The sequence below is a fragment of the Podarcis tiliguerta genome (assembly GCF_965153285.1).
Source record: "Podarcis tiliguerta genome assembly, chromosome: 9".
Lineage (NCBI taxonomy): Eukaryota > Metazoa > Chordata > Lepidosauria > Squamata > Lacertidae > Podarcis > Podarcis tiliguerta.
Window position 1 is genome coordinate 34,429,900 of NC_139542.1, and position 19,706 is coordinate 34,449,605.

General features: G+C 46.0%; 1 protein-coding gene across 4 annotated transcripts in view; it reads right to left on the reverse strand.

Moving 5' to 3' along the window:
- MAML3 (mastermind like transcriptional coactivator 3) overlaps positions 1–19,706 on the reverse strand; it is a 271,009-nt gene that overhangs the window by 7,610 nt on the left and 243,693 nt on the right. For all 4 annotated transcript variants that reach the window (XM_083457103.1, XM_083457104.1, XM_083457105.1 and 1 more), the window contains one exon: positions 2,498–2,734. In XM_083457103.1, the coding sequence (XP_083313229.1) occupies positions 2,498–2,734 (237 nt within the window). The remainder of the gene's footprint in view (positions 1–2,497; positions 2,735–19,706) is intronic.

The following is a 19,706-nucleotide window of genomic DNA, read 5'->3' on the forward strand; positions in this document are numbered from 1 at the left end:
TTCAAGACTCAATCCCTGCAGACCATTGACTAAAAGTCAGAACTACTGCAATGATCCAAATCCTGGCCCAAGCAGCAGCGAAGGCTGACAGAACTGCTGCTGCAGCCACAGCTCATATCTCCCAGGGCAAGCAAATCACCGTGCAAGTCTGCAGCTGATGCCATAAAGTAGCGGCGCTGAAGGTGGCTCAGGTTCAAGTGGATCCTGGGCCATCCCCACAACACCTCATTTTGGGGCTTTCTCTGGGCTTCTGCCAGTGGAGATTCTGCCTGTCCTTCAGTGGCCAAAACAGAGAGTTGAACAGCAGTGGAGCGATGCAGACATCACTCCACGGCCAGAAACCTGGGAGGAAAGACAAAAGCAGGGAGGGGGGTGGATTGCAGCCTAAGTGCCAGCAGTTGAATGTATGGATTTATTCATTCATTTCTCACTTCCTTAATAGGTTGTGCACTCTCCTGCTGTACAACATCGGCTTAGGAGTACAGATAGAAGCAGATTTTGTTGCTGTTGCTTGATTACAAAAAAATGCAGGCAGTGCAGCAGTGTGACTAGCTCTCAAATCCTTGCTGTGAGGCTGTTCTCCATCTATTACTGCGAATGAGGTATCAGGCTACTGAAAAATCATTCACAGTGCCTAAAGAGATACACTTGTGGCACACTTCAGGGATTTGTGTGGAAACCAGGCCCTGATGCGCACTTGATAATACGCCTGAGCTCAGCAGGTGTATAGAGTGGCTTCTTCACAAATGCTGCCTTACTTGTGCAGGGAGTTACACCAGTCACCACTGCACCCGGCATATGAAACATCACTTTGCAGTTCTGTGGGATTTTACTAACTAGCCATATGGCAATTTGATCAGTTAATTAATTAAACGTAGCGCAGAAGATCCCCCAGAACTGCAAGACCAGCGTTTGATGTATTAGCACGCAGTAAACAGAAACAGATGAAAAGCAAATGCTTTCCCACAGGCTTCTTTTTCACTAAGATGCTTTCACTTAATGCAAACTTGGAGTGGAAAAAGGATCCCGTTCCCCCCAAAAGCACTTGTTGACTCTGGGAGGCTTTTTTCACCTTCACCTAGCCAATAGCACAGTTTGCTTACATCTGTGATCAGGATTTGTTTTTATTTAAGTTTAGGTTCTTACATTAGGAGAGTGGCCCGGTTGCTGTTGTTTCTTAATTTCTCTGTGACTGATGCTTAGGGTGTTCTAACAATGGGAGAATGGAGAAGCACAGGACACATTTTGGTGCTTGAAGCGGAACAGCAAGTGCCTCCCTCAGCCAAGATGCAGAATACTCAAGGCTGGCTAAGTAATTTTGGCACCCAAGGCAGAAAAATCCCCCCAAGCACCTCTCCCTGAGAGTAAAGGTGCAATAATTATAAATCAGCAACTAACCATTTGTGTTCTTTTATGACATCCCAAATCAGCTGCCAGAGGCAGCTGCTTCACTCTCCCTAATGGTAGGGCTGGCACAGGGGAATTGACACACCAGCATTAAAATATCAATTGGGAGAACACAGGAATGATATAGGCTATAGAAAGAATACTGGTGTGCTTCTTCCTTTCTCTTAGATCCAATGAGATCCTAACTTTTACTTTGTGGGGACATGTCATAGATGAAGTGACAACCATGCTATTCCCATAAGCTAAGAATGATCTCCCGTAATTGAATCAAACATCTTATAGAAACAGCAGAAAATTATTTTCTAGCTAGCCATAAAATAAGGAAGGGGAATGGAGATTCCTTAGAGGCATACATTCAGTTTTTCTCTGCAACATGCCATTAAAGGACCAAAGCAATTGCCTTCTGTCCCAATTACACCAGTAATTAGCATTATCGTTTATATTGCACCTTAAAGTGTTTAGCAATCCTTATCTTGTTTATCCTCACAATAGCCTTGTGATGGAGATGGAGAGAAAATGGAGAGAGCAAACTAAAAATCAAATGACTCTTCCAGAGCTGCCAGAGAGAGAACGAATCAGTGGTCCACAGAGGGAAGTGAGTTCTCTAGATCTGCCTCCCTAAGCCTGTTACCCTGCAGATGTTTTGGACTAGAAGGGCTGTAGCTGATGGGAGCTGTAGTTCAAAACATCTGGATGGCACCATGTAAGAAGAGGCTGGAGCTCAGAGCAATACGCAAGTTATTGGACTATTGTGGCAGTCAGTCCCTTGCTTCATAATTGATACATGCATGACAAATGAAAGCCTAGATTATGGAAGCTGCAGGGTGCTTGTATGAACCTTATGGATTGCACTGTTTGGTTACAATTGTTGTTGGAAAGACCCAGTTGTGTCTCTGTTCCAGGGCTGGGAATGGCCACTTAAGGCAGGCATAGGCAAACTTGGCCCTCCAGATGTTTTGGGACTACAATTTCCATCATCCCTGACCACTGGTCCTGTTAGCTAGGGATCATGGGAGTTGTAGCCCCAAAAGTTTGGAGGGCCAAGTTTGCCTATGGCTGACTTAAGGTATGGAGTGAAAGGGTGCAGTACCTGTTCTGCCAAGATCTGCTGCTGTTGCCGCTGCTCTCGTAGAAACTGCTGCTTCTGCTGTTCCATCATGTGGAGCTGGGCCCTTTGCTCAATCAGCATCTGCTTCATAAGGGCAGCCTGAGGCTGTCCACCCAAGAAACTGGCATTGACCGAACTTGTGCCCACATTACTGGATCCTGGTGGCACCGAGGACTGCATGGGACCTGTGGACCGAGACAGTCCTACTGCGTGCTGGTCCTGGACAAGGAAACAAACAAAAGCCACGTGAGGAATCATTGGGTATGTGATTAGACTTATCTTCATTTATTCTCAGTATTTATATCCCACCGCTCCATCACATGCCATGGAACATCAAGGTGTCTTACAAACATCGCAATTTAGAAACAAAGCAAAATTTTAAAGGGGGGACTGGTCATTACCAATCAGACGCACCAGAATGAATTAAAATTTCCACGTAGCATCTAAAGGCTACCAGGGAGGGAACCAACTGAGTTTCTAGAGATGAGGGCTTCCAGAGTCTGGGTACCACTACAGAGTAGGCCTTCTCCCACAAATGCCAGCATGGAACAAGGCCTTCTTCAGTGAGCTGAAGAAAAGTCCAGCAGGATCATTGGGGGAAGGCATCCCAGTCCCAAACCATTCATGGTTTTAAAGGTAATAACCTGAATTTTGAACCTGAGTCAGAAACGGGCCAGGAACCAGTCAGTGAAGCTACTAGAAGAACTGAATCGCACAACCCAACAAATCAGCCCCAGTGGAAGCGTTTTGCACCAGCTAAAGTTTCTCAGCACAGTATGTGGGGTGCTGCAAATTGCAGAAGGAGGACTCCGCGCCTGTCTAGATGTTACACTTGCTGCAGGGATCGGCATCCCTATGGTGAGTTTTCCACCACCTGCTGTATTGTTTAGAACAAGTCGCCACATGAGTATTGTGAGTTTTTCTGCTTTTGAACTATATCAGTGGTGTTTCCTGGCAGGAGGGAGAGACTTGTGGTATGATGTCCAACCCACATAGTAAGCTGTTTTCAGTGAGGGTTTGGGAAAACAGTCAAGAGGTTGACATTTGCTATGGCAGGAATGGGGTGAATCTGTCAATTTTTACTTTCTCTTACTTTCTCTTTTTTCTAGAGTTCAGGCCTGCACATTTCTGCATCAGTTTATTTATTGATTTATTTTAAATTCACCAGCATTTTAGTACAAATTTATTCTCATATATACACTTCTGCAAGCCATTTCCCCAAATACAATGCATTTTTGGATGGCATTTCATGAATATCTGCATTTTCATGTACCTCCCCCAATACACAAATTCTTTTACATATTATTTGGTTAGAGAGCAGCACCAGAGAATTCAGGCAAGTGTGAATTCTGAAAGATAGCTGCATTTCATTCCGTGTATTGTTGCAGGAAGTGCGAATTAGGGAATTTCACATTAAAAGCACCAATCGACCTTCATTTCTCCTCCATTCCTCAGTGACTGTAAATACGTATACAGCAGTTTTCAGTTTACAAAGAAATGAAGTTCAAGGAGAGGCATCTTCCAAAAGTACAGGAGGTGGGAGAGGAGGAGGGAAGTGGATGATCAAGGAATTGTTCAGTGCAGAAGCCTAAATCCAGTTTTGTTCTCTCTCTCTTTTTTGCAAGCATTGGGTGCACAGAATGCCACTTTATTGCATTCCTTCTGACACTGTGTGGTATGCAATCAGATCAAGTCTAACAGTAACCCTGGCAGGTTATTAACTCATATCTGAGGAAGTATATAAGAGGTAAAAGATATACGAGGAATGGTACAGAGAGCTGGGGACAAAAACCAGGACCCCTCAAGCCAAGCTCAGTCATTCAAAGCAACGTGAGTTACGGATTCAGCAAAAAGCAAGGAACAAAAGTAGTAATTAGGGCTTACATTTTCTTGCTGGTGAAGCAACTGAACAGGGTCAGGTGGCCCCAGTTCCTCTGCTAACCCATGTAACCTCATTATAACTTCCAGGCAAAGTGAGGTGGATGAAAAGAGATTCAGCACCTGGAGTCCAATGCCAGGGAGTTGGGCTTGAGTGCAGGGCACCACCATGATACTTTTCAGGTTAAAGAGGAGTTAGTAACATCCTTTCATTGCTGCTCGTTGCCCATTAACATGCTTTTATACCCCCCTGCGCCCGCACGATCAGGATGATCAAGAGGAGACCAGTTGAAAGTGGGCTATTTTAAAACTTTAATCTGAGTAGGACTGAATGTAGGAGGAGAGCAAGGCGGTGCAAATTATACTGCAAATTAAAGGACATGTTCTTGTGAATACCGCCCCCCCCCCCCTGCACACCACGTTCCTGCCTGTTTGCCTGCGACGCTGCTGGTCCCTTTGCAGGGCTTGGCCAGAGGACTTAAGAGAGGAGGCCCGGAAAGGATCTCATTAGCAGTTCCGTCAACACAGCGCTGATCGCCTTTCTCTTCCCAGTGTAACCAATGGCGATTGTTATGCAGGAGAGATGCACCAGTAACACCCCAGGGAGGTTAGAACTTAATTATGAGCAGCCCTGGAGAGGGAAATTTAGACAGATGGATATGCATCTTTTTTTTTGGGGGGGGGGGGGGAAGGACCAACCACTTTCTGTTCCTTCCCATCCTCTCCGTTTTTGCCCTGCTAGATCCAAGTGAAAACTTGAGAACCAACTGTTGCAGCTATTAAGGCCCCGAGCAGCCGTGAAATCTACCAAAGCTTAGATTGGACATCTTACATGCTGCACGGGATGTCAGGCTACATCTAACCTCTCCTCCTAAATCCATCCACGTCCTAACACCCCAGGCAGCCTTGGGGTGAGGCGGCAGGTGTGTGAGAATCACTTAGCTGCAGTTCCTCCCGAACACCAGCAGGTGGCGTCCCAAGCCTGGTCCTCCACAGCTCTGTCAACCTGGGTTGGTGACTGATTGCTGCCCTGGGCTCTTGCTCTCCTCTCCCTCTCCCTCTTTCTCCCTCCTCCTTCCCCACCCTCCCCCATGCTTGCAGATGGCTTAATCATGACTACTGTTCCCTCCTCCTCCTCCTCTCCCCATCCCCCTCAGTACTTCTGCGATAATGCTGCTAACGCAGAGCTAGGCAGTCAAGTGTTACAGCACAGAGCAGGTAGCCTGGCAACTGAGAGTATAATACCGAACAGATGGTGTTCGTACACATGATGGACATCACACACGACAGCCTGAGACAATCCAGGAATTCCCTGGTGGTTTGAGGCCCTCTTTATGGAAAGAGCGGGGGGGGGGGGCACACAAAACAAAACACAAGCCTGTTGGCTGCTTTGGGGATATTTCCTACCCTCTCCCACCCAACCTGACACTGAACCACTAAACTGATTTCTTGTTACTCCTGTTTTGCTAACAGCACTAAAGGGACAGCAGTCTGGTAGTGTGCGAGGGGGACGGACGGAGGGTTAAGCTTCGCGTAGCCTGAATTAATCAGGCATTACGCTGGGCCTGAGCGAGGACAGGGTTGCTTGACAAAGGAGCCACCCTTGCTTCTGCTCACAGCCTGCGGTGAAGAGACTGTCTGGGTCAGGGACGTCCCTGCGGCTGGAAGCTATGCAGGAGGTACAACAGGTAGACTCCTGTGAAACACACAAAGGGGCATTTGTAGGCTGTGCCCAGGTGGGAGCCCTGGTTATGCATTTACAGTGCTCTGGGTATGAAGAAAGAGCAGCCACACGGGATCACCTGGGAGATGGGAAGAAAAGGAGCGCCAGCCTCAAATCCTGCCCCTCGTCCTCTTTTTCCAAAACAAAGAAACAAACATCTCTCTCCCTCTCCCACTGGTGAGAGCTGCAGGCACACACTGCAGTGCACTGCTCAGCCTCCAAATTCAATGCAATGCTGAGGGGGCTCCTGACACTTCTTCCAGGGAGCATGCTGCTCTTTACTAATGAGCTCAGGAAGCGGAGACATACCCAGGCTGTCAAATTTCCAAACACTGAACAATGCATAATCTGTGTCTGTGACGGGGCTGGGGAGAGAGAGAGCGCGGCAGAAGCTCCAGGAAAAGAGAGGGCGTTTTTTCTTTCTTTCTTCCTCCGAGGAGCAAGGTGGAAGGAAAGGAAGGGCTGCAAAATGCCATCACAATAGGTTTCTCAGAGAAAGCAAAGCCACCCATACAAACGTGTCCTCGAGAAAGGTGAGCCAGAGTCTGACTGAATAAACAGTGGAATTATTTAACCTTTCAGAGTGCTCTGTTGTCGTCGTCTCGCCGTTCCCCCTTTCCCCCAGCGCTATTCCCCAGACCTGCCCCTCCACTGCAGACAATGATTTATCGGTGAGGAAATAGGATTTCCAGTGCTAAGGTCAGAGCTGGCCGTCAGACGTTACCTTGCTCTCACTGCAAGAAAAACCTTGGGCAAGCTTCCAGAGTTCCTGCAAAGCCAGCCTAGGGATCAGCCAGAGTGATACGTGGCAGCACTGTACACCTCAACCTATCTCAAAGAATACCTTGTCCTGCAGGGGACTCTCAGATTTCATTGCCTTTAATAACCTGCTTGTAGCTGCTATACTTCTGCAGAAGAATGGCAGGGCCTTTCCAGACTGGCGTGTGTTTGTTTTTGCAGCTGTATTCTGATCATATATAACCACCCAGGTAACTTCATGAACACAAATCATAATGAATGCTCAGTAAAAAGGATGTCCCTAAACCACATAGGTACACTTCTAAATCAGGAGTCATCAGGGGACCCCAGCAGTCTCCTGATCAAGAGTTCTCCACTGTCTTAGGTGTCAAATGAAGTGGTGGATGTCTGAGGTCTGAGTTCAAATCCAAGATTTGCTGTGCTCATGCACATGTGCAAATGCCTACATTGCAGATTCATGTAATCTGCGCACAAAGAAACAACAAGCCAACTATCAGACCAAACACAGAATCGCATGGCTTTTGCAGTTACCTTTTGTGCCCTGTTGAACGGTGAAGAGTGGAAGACAAGTAGGGAGAGGGAGGAGGGGGAAGCAAGGGACAGTATCAGAACAGATCAGACTGGGCTGCGCACAGCAACAGCCACGGCAGCTCATTTCTGTGCTCACACATAATTTTTATCATAATAAATTTTAGTTGGAACATTTGCTCCTCTTCAGAGCAGTACAGGCTGAGCTGTGCAAATCGCCATCTCATGTGACGCTTGCAAAGATGTTTCCAGTGCAGAAGCTGTGCTGTGTGCTGCGGGCTAAGCCAAATTCAGCTCAGCGTTGACCTGTGTGTAAACTCAAGAGTATAGACAAGCCCCCCATTGCATTGCATCGCGGATTTACTCTGCAGAATCCAGTAAAGGGAAGGCACACTCCTGCACAGAGGCCTTTACAATCTCCAGATGGGAGCCACATTGCACAAAGTTCTGGGTGGAAGTAGGTGGCAGCTTTCAAGAGAGGAATGCTTAGGGCTCAACTTACAGTTTGACAGCCAAGCAATGCCCAGCTGCCTAGGAAAGGGCAAACCATAAAGCACACAGTTATAAAACAGACACCTGGCTTACTAAGGCTCCTGGAAGCATCCTTGCACATTGCCTTGTAGTGGTTGCATGAAGGTTGGCATGGAAATAGTTTCAGTAAATAGAAATAAAATCAGATTCTGAGTCGCTCTGACCTTGGTCACGATAACAGTCACAAAGGTCCTACAAATATTTCTTGGACTGCTTTCTCCCACATTGGTCTCCCTGCAACTATAGAGATGGCCTTCCCACCACAGAAAGGCCTGCCTGGTCTTCATGTTCCTATTATGTTTATTTAAGGCATTCATCTACCACTTAACCGTCAGCATTTCCAAGAAGTGTACATAAAATAAACTACACAGAATCAAACAATAAAAATAATCACAAAACCAAACAGAAGCCCCTTACACTTGACCTGAAAATGCCTGCTGGAATAAGGAAGTCTTTGTCTTATTTCAGCTGGGAGGAAGTTCCACAGGTTTGGGCCCACAGAACTGAATGACTGACTTCTGGCAGTTGCAAGCCTTGCCTCTGAGCCATTGGGGGACCACCAACACAGGCTCCCCTAAGGATCTGGGTGATCAGGCAGAGATATAAGAGATCCCTTGGTTTCTAATATATCCTTCAGCTAGATGACAGACAAAAACATTCTGGTTTCCCCAGACTTGGAAACTGTTAATGTTCGCATTCAAAACAATACTGACTTCACTGTCTGTTGCAATGGAGTGCTGCTATTTTGTTGTGTTGGTTTGCATGCTTCAGTTTATCATTTTCTACATTTTAATTTCACTTTTATTGTTTCTCACTATTTTGTTTTCTCCACTCTGGGAACATAAACGTATGCTGAAGGTGTAGAATGAAAATTATGCAAATAAACACCCACCCACCCCCTCCTCATGTTGCATCTGGTAGAAATCACACAGCCCAGTAGGATGTGATGCTCAGAAGATGCTTGGAAGTACACCTCACAGTTTAACGAGCAAATGAAGAAAAAGTGCTCTGAAAGGGAACCCAAATCTATGTTCCCCAGTCTTAAGTAATTCTAGTTGTTGCCCAGGAATAATAGTGACAGTTAGGGAGTAATATGGATACCTAGAAAAGCACAGCTGCTAGAGACACTCAAACTGTCAGAGCATGCAAAGAATATTAAGGGAGGAAGCCCACCAAAGATCAAAGAGAGGTCTTGAAAAAGCAGAAACCTGCCTTGTAAGCTCTTTGCTGTCATGAACGGGGAGAGTTCGCATCACCCATGCTGGCATCTTTACAAAAGGTTATAAACTGAGACTATTTAAACGCTAGAGGGAACACGCTCAGAGTCTCCTTTTGAAACCAGCTCAGGTGTCAGGGATGGAGCTGTCTCGTGACAGGTTGCTTTGCCTTGTCTTGAAAATTAATTTCTGCTCTTAGCTGTGGCATCTCCAGCATTGCACTCCCCTGAGCTCCTTTTCACCTTCTCCTCAGTTTCAAAGGGGGGGAGAATTTAATCTTTTTCAACGTAGCGTCTGAGCATCCCCACACTGCAGAATTCATGTGTGTGCCTTATAAATCTCAGCAGCACCCTGAGATGGAGAGCAAATGTATGTGAAGCAGAAGGAAGGGATGTGGAAGGGGGGGGGGGAGAGAGAGTGAAGAATCAGGGAAGAGGAGAAGAAATGGCAGCTGACTTACAACCTTTCTGCACAGCCAGATAAAGCTGCACCTGGTTTTGTGGGTGGGAGACTTTCTGCTGGCTCAGAGAGGAGACAGATAGCAGTAGCAGGGCTGTTGCTGGAGGGCGGGGGGGCGGAGGGGGGGGCGGAGAGGTATCAGCCTCCCATGCCTCCTTCTGCTACAGCTGGAAAACAGCAGCCTGTTGGAGGAGCCAGGAGATTTGGCTGGTCATCCCTGCACATGAAGAGCAAGAACTTCCCCACATCTTTAGCTGCTGCTGGTGGTTGCTTTTGCAGGTCCGGGGCGGGAAGAGCCTATTTATGTGAAGGCCACTGTTGTTGATGGGCCAGCCCAGTGGAGGAGTGTGGTGAGGGCACCCTCTCTGGGCGATTAGTTGCGGGCAAGTTGGTGGGGGGAGAGATATGAGAGTTAACCCGGCTTCCCAGGGGGAGCACTAAGGGGCTGCGTTTGCGGTGAGGGGATGAATGCAGCACATGAATGCATATTCAGTGTGACTGGCAGGTCCTTCCTGATTTTTGCTATTGTTTTGTTTGATTTGTTGCTCCGTTGTATCCTTTGTTTGTGTTGATATGCATAACCATGTCTACTCAGAAGTAAGTCATAGAACTGAAGTGTGGTAAGGGACCTTCAAGGGCCATCTAGCTCAACCCCCTTGCAATGCAGGAATCACAGCTAAGGATTCCCACACAGACAGCCATCCTTACTCTGCTTAAAAGCCTTCAATGAAGTCCAGGCACTGTAAACTGAGCCTGAGTGTTTAAGCTAGCTTTCCTCAACCTGGTGCACATCTGTTGCCGTCCTAAATGGCTGTAAAGTTCCAAACTGAGAAAGGCTGCATTGGTGGACAAGTGCTGCTGTCCACTCACAGTGGCTCCAGGTTCTGTCCTCTCACGGGCATTTGGGTTTTACTTCACGCCTCCTTCCTCCCATTGCCAAACAAGGGGAAACTAAGAAGAGGGATGACTCCTATGGAATGCAGTGGGCTTGCTCCCAGGTAAGGAGAGTTAGAATTGCAAACAGACTGATTACTACATTTATACTTTGCCTTTTCATCCGAGGGGCTCAAGGGGGCATATGTGGTTCGATTACCCCCTACTTTATCCTCACAACAAAGGAGGTGGAAAGGAAAACTTGCAAATTCATGCCTTTCCCCTGCTTTTAAAAGAAATGGTTTTGCTCAGAGTAGACCCATTGAAATTAATGAACCTTTCTAAGTTAGATCCATTATTTTCTGTAGGTCTGCTCCACGTAAGGCTCAGTTAAATACCACCTATTGGTATTTAGCATAGAAGCTAAGAGACCACACTCTGAACAAGAAACTCATTTTGCTGCTTGCAGCGTAAAAAGAAGAATAGGGGATATCGTAAACAACTGACTTATGCTGTGAATTCACTAGGTGGTCTTAAGCAAGCCCCTCTCAGCCTCGTGCCTGTCTCCCATCTGCCACACGAGAAAAAAAATCCTATTGATGTACCATATAGTGTTGTTGTAACAAAGATAATGTATGTGACGCGCAGTGAACTTTGAAACATACCATATAAATGGTACATCCTTGCTTTGTGCAGATAATCCTTGGAGCTCTCCTTGCTGCTGCAGAGATCAATGACACTTCAGAGTAGGTTTTAATCTGAACTTTGTATTTTTAAATGTGCCCTCCCCTTCCCTGGTGCTTCCGTTTCCTTCTTGCGCCGGGGTTTTAAAACAACTGACTGGCTGCCCTCAAAAGAGCAGGGGAACTGTGAGGGATGTGTCACCTGCACAGTGGAGCAAAGCAGCTGTTCCAGATTCCAGGCGGCCTGATTTGGTCAAACACAACCTGCTAATGATCTCTTAGCTGCTTTATGAATTGAGCCCTTATACCCACGCGCCTGCTCTCTCCCTTTCTCTGTGCTGCCTTCTCTTTCCTTGCTTCAGGGAGAAGTGGGGGGGGGGGGGAGGGAAGCATCAGCTGTCTCTGGCAGAGCTTGCCTGCAAAGGCTTTCTCCTGCCACCCCAAATTCCCCACCTACTCCCCTCTTGCTGGCCCAATGAAGCCATCAAGCTAAAGATTGCATAACTGATGAACAGGCCTATCTTGTGTTATACTGGGAGATGGGCCAACTGCCTCCATTTATAGACAAAAGTGCCATCAGTCAGCCAAATGAAGCCCTTTGCGGCAGCCACTACGAAGGAGGAAGAAAAAGAGATGGGGGAGCCAGATCGGGGGACGTGCTGTGTTGTGACGTCACCAGGAGCTTCCTTCCACCACTCCCACCAGTCTCCCCAGTGCACAAATGCCTTCCACAGAAGAAACCTGAAACCAGACTAAACATAGTTCACAAAGCCACTCTTCTCGAACGACTTCTTCTTCTGCCTGCCCCTCAATTCCCCCCTCCCCCTCCCTGTGCCTTGAACTTCACTTAAGTCACACAGTCCTCTATCATATTATATCATCAATCAAGCTAATGCTAATCAGATCAATAAGAATATATTCTGTCCAGTACTTTCCTTTCCTTGCTCGTAGAACTCTAAAGATTTAAAATAAATCAATCCGGCCAATGCTAGACCAAGAAAAAGTAATGCTTAAAACACCCACCCACACCCTGCAGCAAGCTTCAATACCAGCACAATGCACACTTCGTACAGGGTTCACTTATGGCTGATTCACACCTGCATGTTCATCAACTATTGTGTCATCATCGGCTGACAAGTCAGATTGGAAGAGGTGAGCTCCTGTTTAAAATGATTCGTATTCCCCAGTACATATGAACATACATGTCTACTGTAGCATTATTAAACATGGTGAGCATGTATATACGAACTTGCCCAAAGTCATGTCCAGATATAGGAATGTGTTTTTATTTTTTAAACAAACCTTAGAAGAAGACAATCGTGTTGTGGACTGGGTGAACTCCCATAAAAGGATCTGGTATTTACATAACATTTCCAATAGGCAGTTGGACTGAGGTCTGGCAAGCAGTTAGTACTGGATGGGCAAAGAGGAACGCTGGCAACTATACCAGGAACAGCCTGGTTGTTAAAAAGCAAGTGGGCAAGATGGGCATTTGCTGCTTTTACTGATGCTCACCCTAGTTTCTGGCCTGTGGAACCATTAGCATTCCTGCCTGGCTTTGCAAACCCCGCTCAGAGTTAAAACTAATCCTAAGCATAGCATTACCAACTGCTCGACTATTGCAAGATGCTGCCTTTAGCTGTGTACAGGCAATGGCTATTCTGAGACCAGGAGAAAGCACTGTGGAGCTGCCACTGCCTGCACTGCACACAATCACTTTCTGCAAGTTTTGGTAGTGCTTCAAAATGAACTTTGCAATATGCTATACTCTGGGTCTCAGAAATGTGACAACAATTGCTGTCTTGGACAATACGCATGTATGTATTGGGAAAGCTTCATACCATGCTCTTTCACCCAAAGACTCTTACCGTAACTAAAAGGACAATTAAAAAAACCAATTCAAACAACAAGTTAAAACAGTGACACATCAGGCTTATAATCCATGAAATCAATGCAATATACCAGGGCTGTGCAAATAAAAATGCATTACCTGGTGCTGAGAAAACATTAAAGTTGGTTCCAGGCGAGCTGCTCTGGGGACATTCCAGAAATTGGGCACCATCACAGAAAAAGCCTTATGTACCTTTCGGTCTGAGTGTTGAAGGCAGCAATTGCATAGTGGCCATGGAAAATCTCCATTTTCAAGTTGGGAGCAGTTTCGAAGGTGTTTTGTTTGTTAAAATATATATTTTAGTACCTGAAAGGACATGTGCTTATCCACATCAAGGCACACACACACACACACACACACACACACACACAATTTAAAACCCCTTAGAAACTTGATTACTTCAGAAATCAAGTCAAGTAAATGCCGCCATTCCATTCACCTGCATGAAGCTAGGAAATGTAGCTCTGTGGAGAAATGAGGAATGAGGAGTAAACAGGCATCTCCATCCCATCCCTCTGAAGCAAAGCTTCTCCTTTCCTCCAGTTCGTTTGGGTAGTGGTCAAGTTACAAATGCTGGATCAGGACTGGGCCGCCCTGGTGGGAGGAAGGAGACTCCCATTGCTCCATAGAAATAATTATCTATACTCCACCCAAGGACTGAGACAGCTACTGGAGCACAGGAACCAAGGATTATCATGTGCTAAGAGGCTGCTGATTCCAAATGACTGGAGTTTTCGAAAACAAGGTGTTTAGTGCTGATCTGTTCTTGATGACCAAAATGATGGTGAGGTACAGAAATGTATAACTTCTCCACTGCTTAAGACAGGAAAAAAGAATATAGTGATGGGTGCCCAGTGAGAGGCCGCCAGTTTATGCACCCAACAGAATTAAGTGGTAAAGTTCTTTTTCACTTGTATCACTTCAAATTGAAGGTATAGAATCATAGAACTGTAGAGTTGGAAGAGACCCTGAGAATCATCTAGTCCAAGCCCCTGCAATGCTGCCCCATACAGGGATCGAACCTGCAACCTTGGTGATATCAGCACCACGCTCTAGCCAAATGAGCTATCCAGGCCTGTCGGGGACTATTTCACCATCCTGTGATAAAATCTTCCATGATATTTGCCTCTTCATTATTCATACTTGCCAATTGGCTTGTTTCATTAAACAGGATCTTGCCCTGCCACTACATACTTTTTAAGAAGCCATGGACCATCAACCCGATACTGCAGTAAGGGAGATATTGGAATAAGAATGACCCGCTCTAGCCCTGTATACTATATGCAGCTACAAATGAGCACAGATCTGTTATGATGTTATTACTATAACAGAAGGAATAGTTTCTAATGTATGTGTTTAAGCAAAATATTCCTAATATTTCCACATTCTGCACTACTAAAAAACCATCTGCTCCAACTGTGCCTCTGCTTTCTCCCGAAAACATCCCTACTAATTGGTTTCTAATGTTGGCACCCATTTCTTGCTGCAGGGACCCATAAAACAGGCTCCTCTCTGGTTGTTGTTCCATTCACTCAGCGTAGTGAATTATAATTCCTTTCTTGCCTTCTTTAATAAAAAGGGGAGACCAAATTCAGGGACAGTGGATTCACTACTTTGCAGTGCTGAGAGCACTGCTCAGTGTCAGTCGCTTCATCTATTTGCTCTGTCCTTCAGTGCAAGGGAAGAGCTTTAAATCTGCCATGCTCTCATTCTCTGGGCCCCTGGTTACCATGGTCTTGCCATGCAGCATCTCAGGGAACACAATTCTTCTGCCATTTGACATGGGACCACTGCATGCAGCCCATTTGTTTGCTTTAACCTCCCTTTCCCTATGGATACTTTTATATTCATCTTGTGCTCGAATCCTGTGGGCCATTGGCCTGATCTAGTGGGGTCCTCTTTAAGTTCTTACGTTCTGTTCAGAACTGCTGCTGCACATATTGGATATGTACCAACAGTTACATAAGTGCAAAATAGTATAAGCATCTGTTTATATTGGCAGCACATCCCACCAACTTCAGATGCCAGCACAAATGGTTAGGGTCTTACGAGCTCAGTCTCAACAAGTGCAGTCTCTACAGCAGGGGTCAGCAACCTTTTCCAGTCATGAGCCGGTCCACCATCCCTCAGACCATGTGGTGGGCCGGACTATATCTTTTTTGGGGGGAATGAACGAATTCCTATGCCCCACAAATAACCCAGAGATGCATTTTAAATAAAAGCACACACTCTGCTCATGTAAAAACACCAGGCAGTCCCCACAAATAACCCAGAGACGCATTTTAAATAAAAGGACACATTCTACTCATGTAAAACACGCTGATTCCCAGACCGTCCGTGGGACAGATTGAGAAGGTGATTGGGCCACATCCGGCCCATGGGCCTTAGGTTGCCTACCCCTTCTCTACAGGGTAAAACTGACCAGAGTCAGGCTGAGATTACACATACATGCTCATCCCATGACAACTTCCTTAAAAAGCAAGGTTTGGTAGCGCCCCCCCCCTCCAGTGGGCTCTGTCTAACAGCAATGGGTATCTCCAGCAGGTTTACCTGGTGATGGTGGTTGTCGTGGTGGGAAGCCATTTTAATTTCACACAATGCCCCGGAGTAATGCTGCATCTGAGGCATATGTGTGTAATTAAAATGGCAGGTCATTGCAGACCCAGTGACCCACAAATGGGACTTAGGCCCAGCATGTGGTAGGTACTGCCAGGGTGCTGGTGTGCTTGTAGCTTGGTGCTGATGCCATTCCTGAATTCACTGGCACATGTACGGGTGAAAGAGCCACCGCAGATCAAAACTCCGCACAGAGCTTTTATGTCAGCTGATGCCATATTAAAAAAACACACTTTTCAATGGAAGGCTGCTGGCATATCTGGCTGTGAGTCATTAAGTGAGAAGTCACTAAGAGCATGATCCAGCCAAGATAAGTATATTAAGGTTTCATTGATTTCAGTGGGAGAGATTTAGGCACATGCTTAAGTTTCCCATTGAAAATCAATGTGGGGCTTAAAACCTTGGCTGGGTTGCACCCCCCAGGGACAAGAGATCCAGTTATCTACATGCATGTGTGAATCAGCCCTTAGACAGCACTTTCTCCCTGTAATGAACTAATGCAAGAGGGGAAACCCACAGGTTCCAACTAGCATCTCTGAGCCTGTTTACACAGATTAACTTTATGGTGGATTGATTTAAATCACCAAGAAAAAGGGCTGATTTAAGTTTCCAGCTCTGTAGTAACTATTTGCAATTAAATACTTTTCTTTAGTGCCCAGCAGCATAATCCAAATCTTGGACCTGCAGTTCACATGCCTTTGGCAGTACAGGATTTCTACCTGTTTGGGGTATCAACTGAAAACTTAATTATTTCTATTTTGCTTTATTTCATATTTCAACTAAGTTCTACTAAGAGTATGGACCCACTGAAATTAGTGGACATGGCTAAGTTTCGGTCCATTTCAATGGACCTACTCTGAGTAAAACTTAGTGCAATGCTATTCAGAATCTATTCAGGCCTGGGGGCACACTGGGAAATGTAAGAAACTGTTATGGACACCTCAAAATACCCATTTTACAGAATAAAATCTGTAAAAATATCTACCCCCCAAAAAAAACTTAGAGAAGAAAAGCAGCAAAAAAGCAAACAACAACAAAAACCCTCAGTCTTTTATTATTAAATATTGGGACGGGTGCTGTGCTATGGGCTGGATCCAGAGAACACTGTAAACCGAACTCCGCTCATGCAACACAGATTTCACTTCTCACTGCTGCCTCTTGCCCTTCCCTGAAAAGCAGCTCCTAAGTGTCAGAGGACCCCTCCATAATGTTGTAGAGGCTGCACCAAGAAAGGCATCTATTTCTCTCCTTCTCTATATAAAATCTCCCTCAATTTCCTCCCTCACCATCCTCAGATTATCTTGCCCCAAACAAACCATGAGCTGTAAACAAGATTTGCCCTTGGCTTACCACCTGTGATTTGTTTGAGGGAGACAAACCATGAGCCTTGGTTTGCATGGAACGCCAAGGCTAACCATGGTTAGCTCCAGGAAGCATGGCAGCAGCAGGAATGGAGGGTGGGCAGCAAAGTGGCTGCAATTTTCATTCTATGTACCTGCAGGCTAGCTTGCTCATGCATTGCTAGGGTTTGGTTTTTCTGCTCCTCTCCCTGGAGATACTAGGGATTCGACCTGGGACCTTCTGCATGCAAAGCATGTGGTCTACCAAAGCGGCAGGGAGCTTTTATTGCACACACATGCGGTGGAAAAGCCCTGGACTTTACAGCAGAGCAGCAGAATGAAAAACCCAGCAACGCCTACTTAAAAACAACAACCCCAGAACATTGTGAAGAGCAGAGATCGCCAGCCCTGGAGAGTTGACAAATAAAAGAGGAGGATGGGAATAAACTGAAGGCAGTCAAAAGGTTTTAAAAACAAACTCATTAGGAAACAGACAGTAGGAGGGCAAAGGTACAATTAGGAAAAAAATAAAGCTCTGGAAACAGAAGTTCACAGTATTTTCAGCAAGTAGCACACAAGTCTGAACTAGGGCAAAGTTCAAGTAAGACATGACTGAGCTTCTTGGTTGGAGATTTGTATTAGTGATGCTCCTGCCACAGCTAACAAGACTTTTGCTTTCTATGGGACCTGACCCAGGGAAACGATCATCACCCACCATCCCATGGAATTCACTGGGCGTTTGACAGCATTCAGTAGTTTGCATTAACATGACATTTGTTCCAGAGCATGGATGAAATATTTAAGGGCTTGCCATAGTCCAGTTGTACGAATATTGCCATGAACACTCATTTATTGTTCACTGATGACACAAAAGCTCATACCAGTAACAAACTTAGCTGGTCTCTAAGGCTCTACTGGAAGGATTTTTTTTATTTTGTTTTGACAACCAGAGTGTTTTAGATACTTAAATATACATCTCTGATTTATGGATTTCAACCCTGGGGAACTGTTACCTTAATCTAGTTTGTCCTAAAAAGTTCACTCTTGGTGTTAAATTACAAGACACAAACAGTTTCCTAGTCTTTCATAAACTAGGCTGAAAGGGGCCACATATATATGGATTCTGCGGTGATGACATCACAGAATGTAAAATACTGCATCTGATGTGGAAAACATTTTAGCTCCCTCTCTTTCAAGAGACATCTAATCACCATGGATGCGGAGAAAAAGGGGCATTTTTCTTTCTGTTGTAACAAACAGAGCAAATCTGAATAACGATAGCTTCCAGGGTGGGGGCCTGATTATGGGGCTGCCTACCACTTATCTGATTCCCCAGCCCACCTGACTGCTCTTGTGCCAGTGCTGATGTGGAAAGTATCAGGAACCCCTTGGAACAAACTATGAATTAAACATGCAGAAGCTTACTATAATAAAATCCTGCCTGGATCATGCTACACTGAACTGCAGTAGCAGAGAGGTCGTCTCAAGTGTGAATACTTCCCCTATGCCAGAAAACCTGCACATGAACATCTATCATATGACAGAGATGGGCTTTAGCTTAGCATCATTTCTGATGTGCTTCCTTGCCATTCACAGGTAGTTTTGTCCTGGCTCCCACTCGTGAACATGGCACTCAGCTCAGTTATTGCCAAAGGCTTTAGTCCAAAAGTCACTACAATGCTCAACCATAGATCAGGCTACAGAAAACACAGTTCAGAAGTTTGTAGCAGAGTTCTAAGGTACATGGCTAAGCATAAGCTAAGATGCTGTCCCAGCATGTGACACGCCCCCTGAGCTCCCCTTCCAAAAGCAGGTGGTGGTGGGGGGCATTTGCACAGTTGTCATCCCTAGCCATGTAACTGGGCAAGCAAGGCACTCCTGCAAGTAGGCTGGGTCTGCTCACACTGGCACAGTCATCGCCATGTCCTTGCCAGTGGAGGTGGAGACGACATGGCTGGTGAAGTGCATGATCCCCGGGATGGAGAGAGCTTCACTGATGGGAAGCGGCGCTGGAGTAATTTCAGGTGGCTCCGCCACTGCATTGGGGGCATCCAGTGACACTGAGGCAGGACTGTATCCAGACAACCCTGGGCTCAGCATCCAGATCAGTGCCCACTAGACCCCAGGTTCCAACTCCATCCTCTCATCCCAATCGTCCTCCTCCCTCAGACCAGCCCTGCCCGGAAGTCTCCATGGGGGACTCCATGACAATATTTTAATGTGAAGGCATTCGAGCATGCCATGTCTCAGGGGTCTGAGGTGGTACAGTCTGAGAAAAGCTGTACCAGATTTTTAGGGAAGAGCAGAAGCTCCATGGTACAACATCTGCTTTGGATGCAAGAAGGTACTGTGTTCAAACTCCAGGTAGGACTGGCTGGGAGAAAATCCTGTCTGAATGTTGGAGAGCCACTGCCAGCCAGTGCAGACAGTACTGAGCTAGATGGAACAATGGTTTGACTCAGTACTGCATAAAGAGGTTCCCACGATCCTATTTCTACAAGTTCTTATTTGATGAGGCTGTCTAGATAGATGTCTGCAAGAGCTCCTTACCCCACTAGCCACCTTTCCCATGTCACTGTCTCTTCCTTGCCGTAATGCAAATCTCATACTGCAGATACCAGCCTCACCATGGATTTTTGTCAAGAGGCTGAGTGATACTCAGAATGCATTGATGCATAAGGCAATATATACCT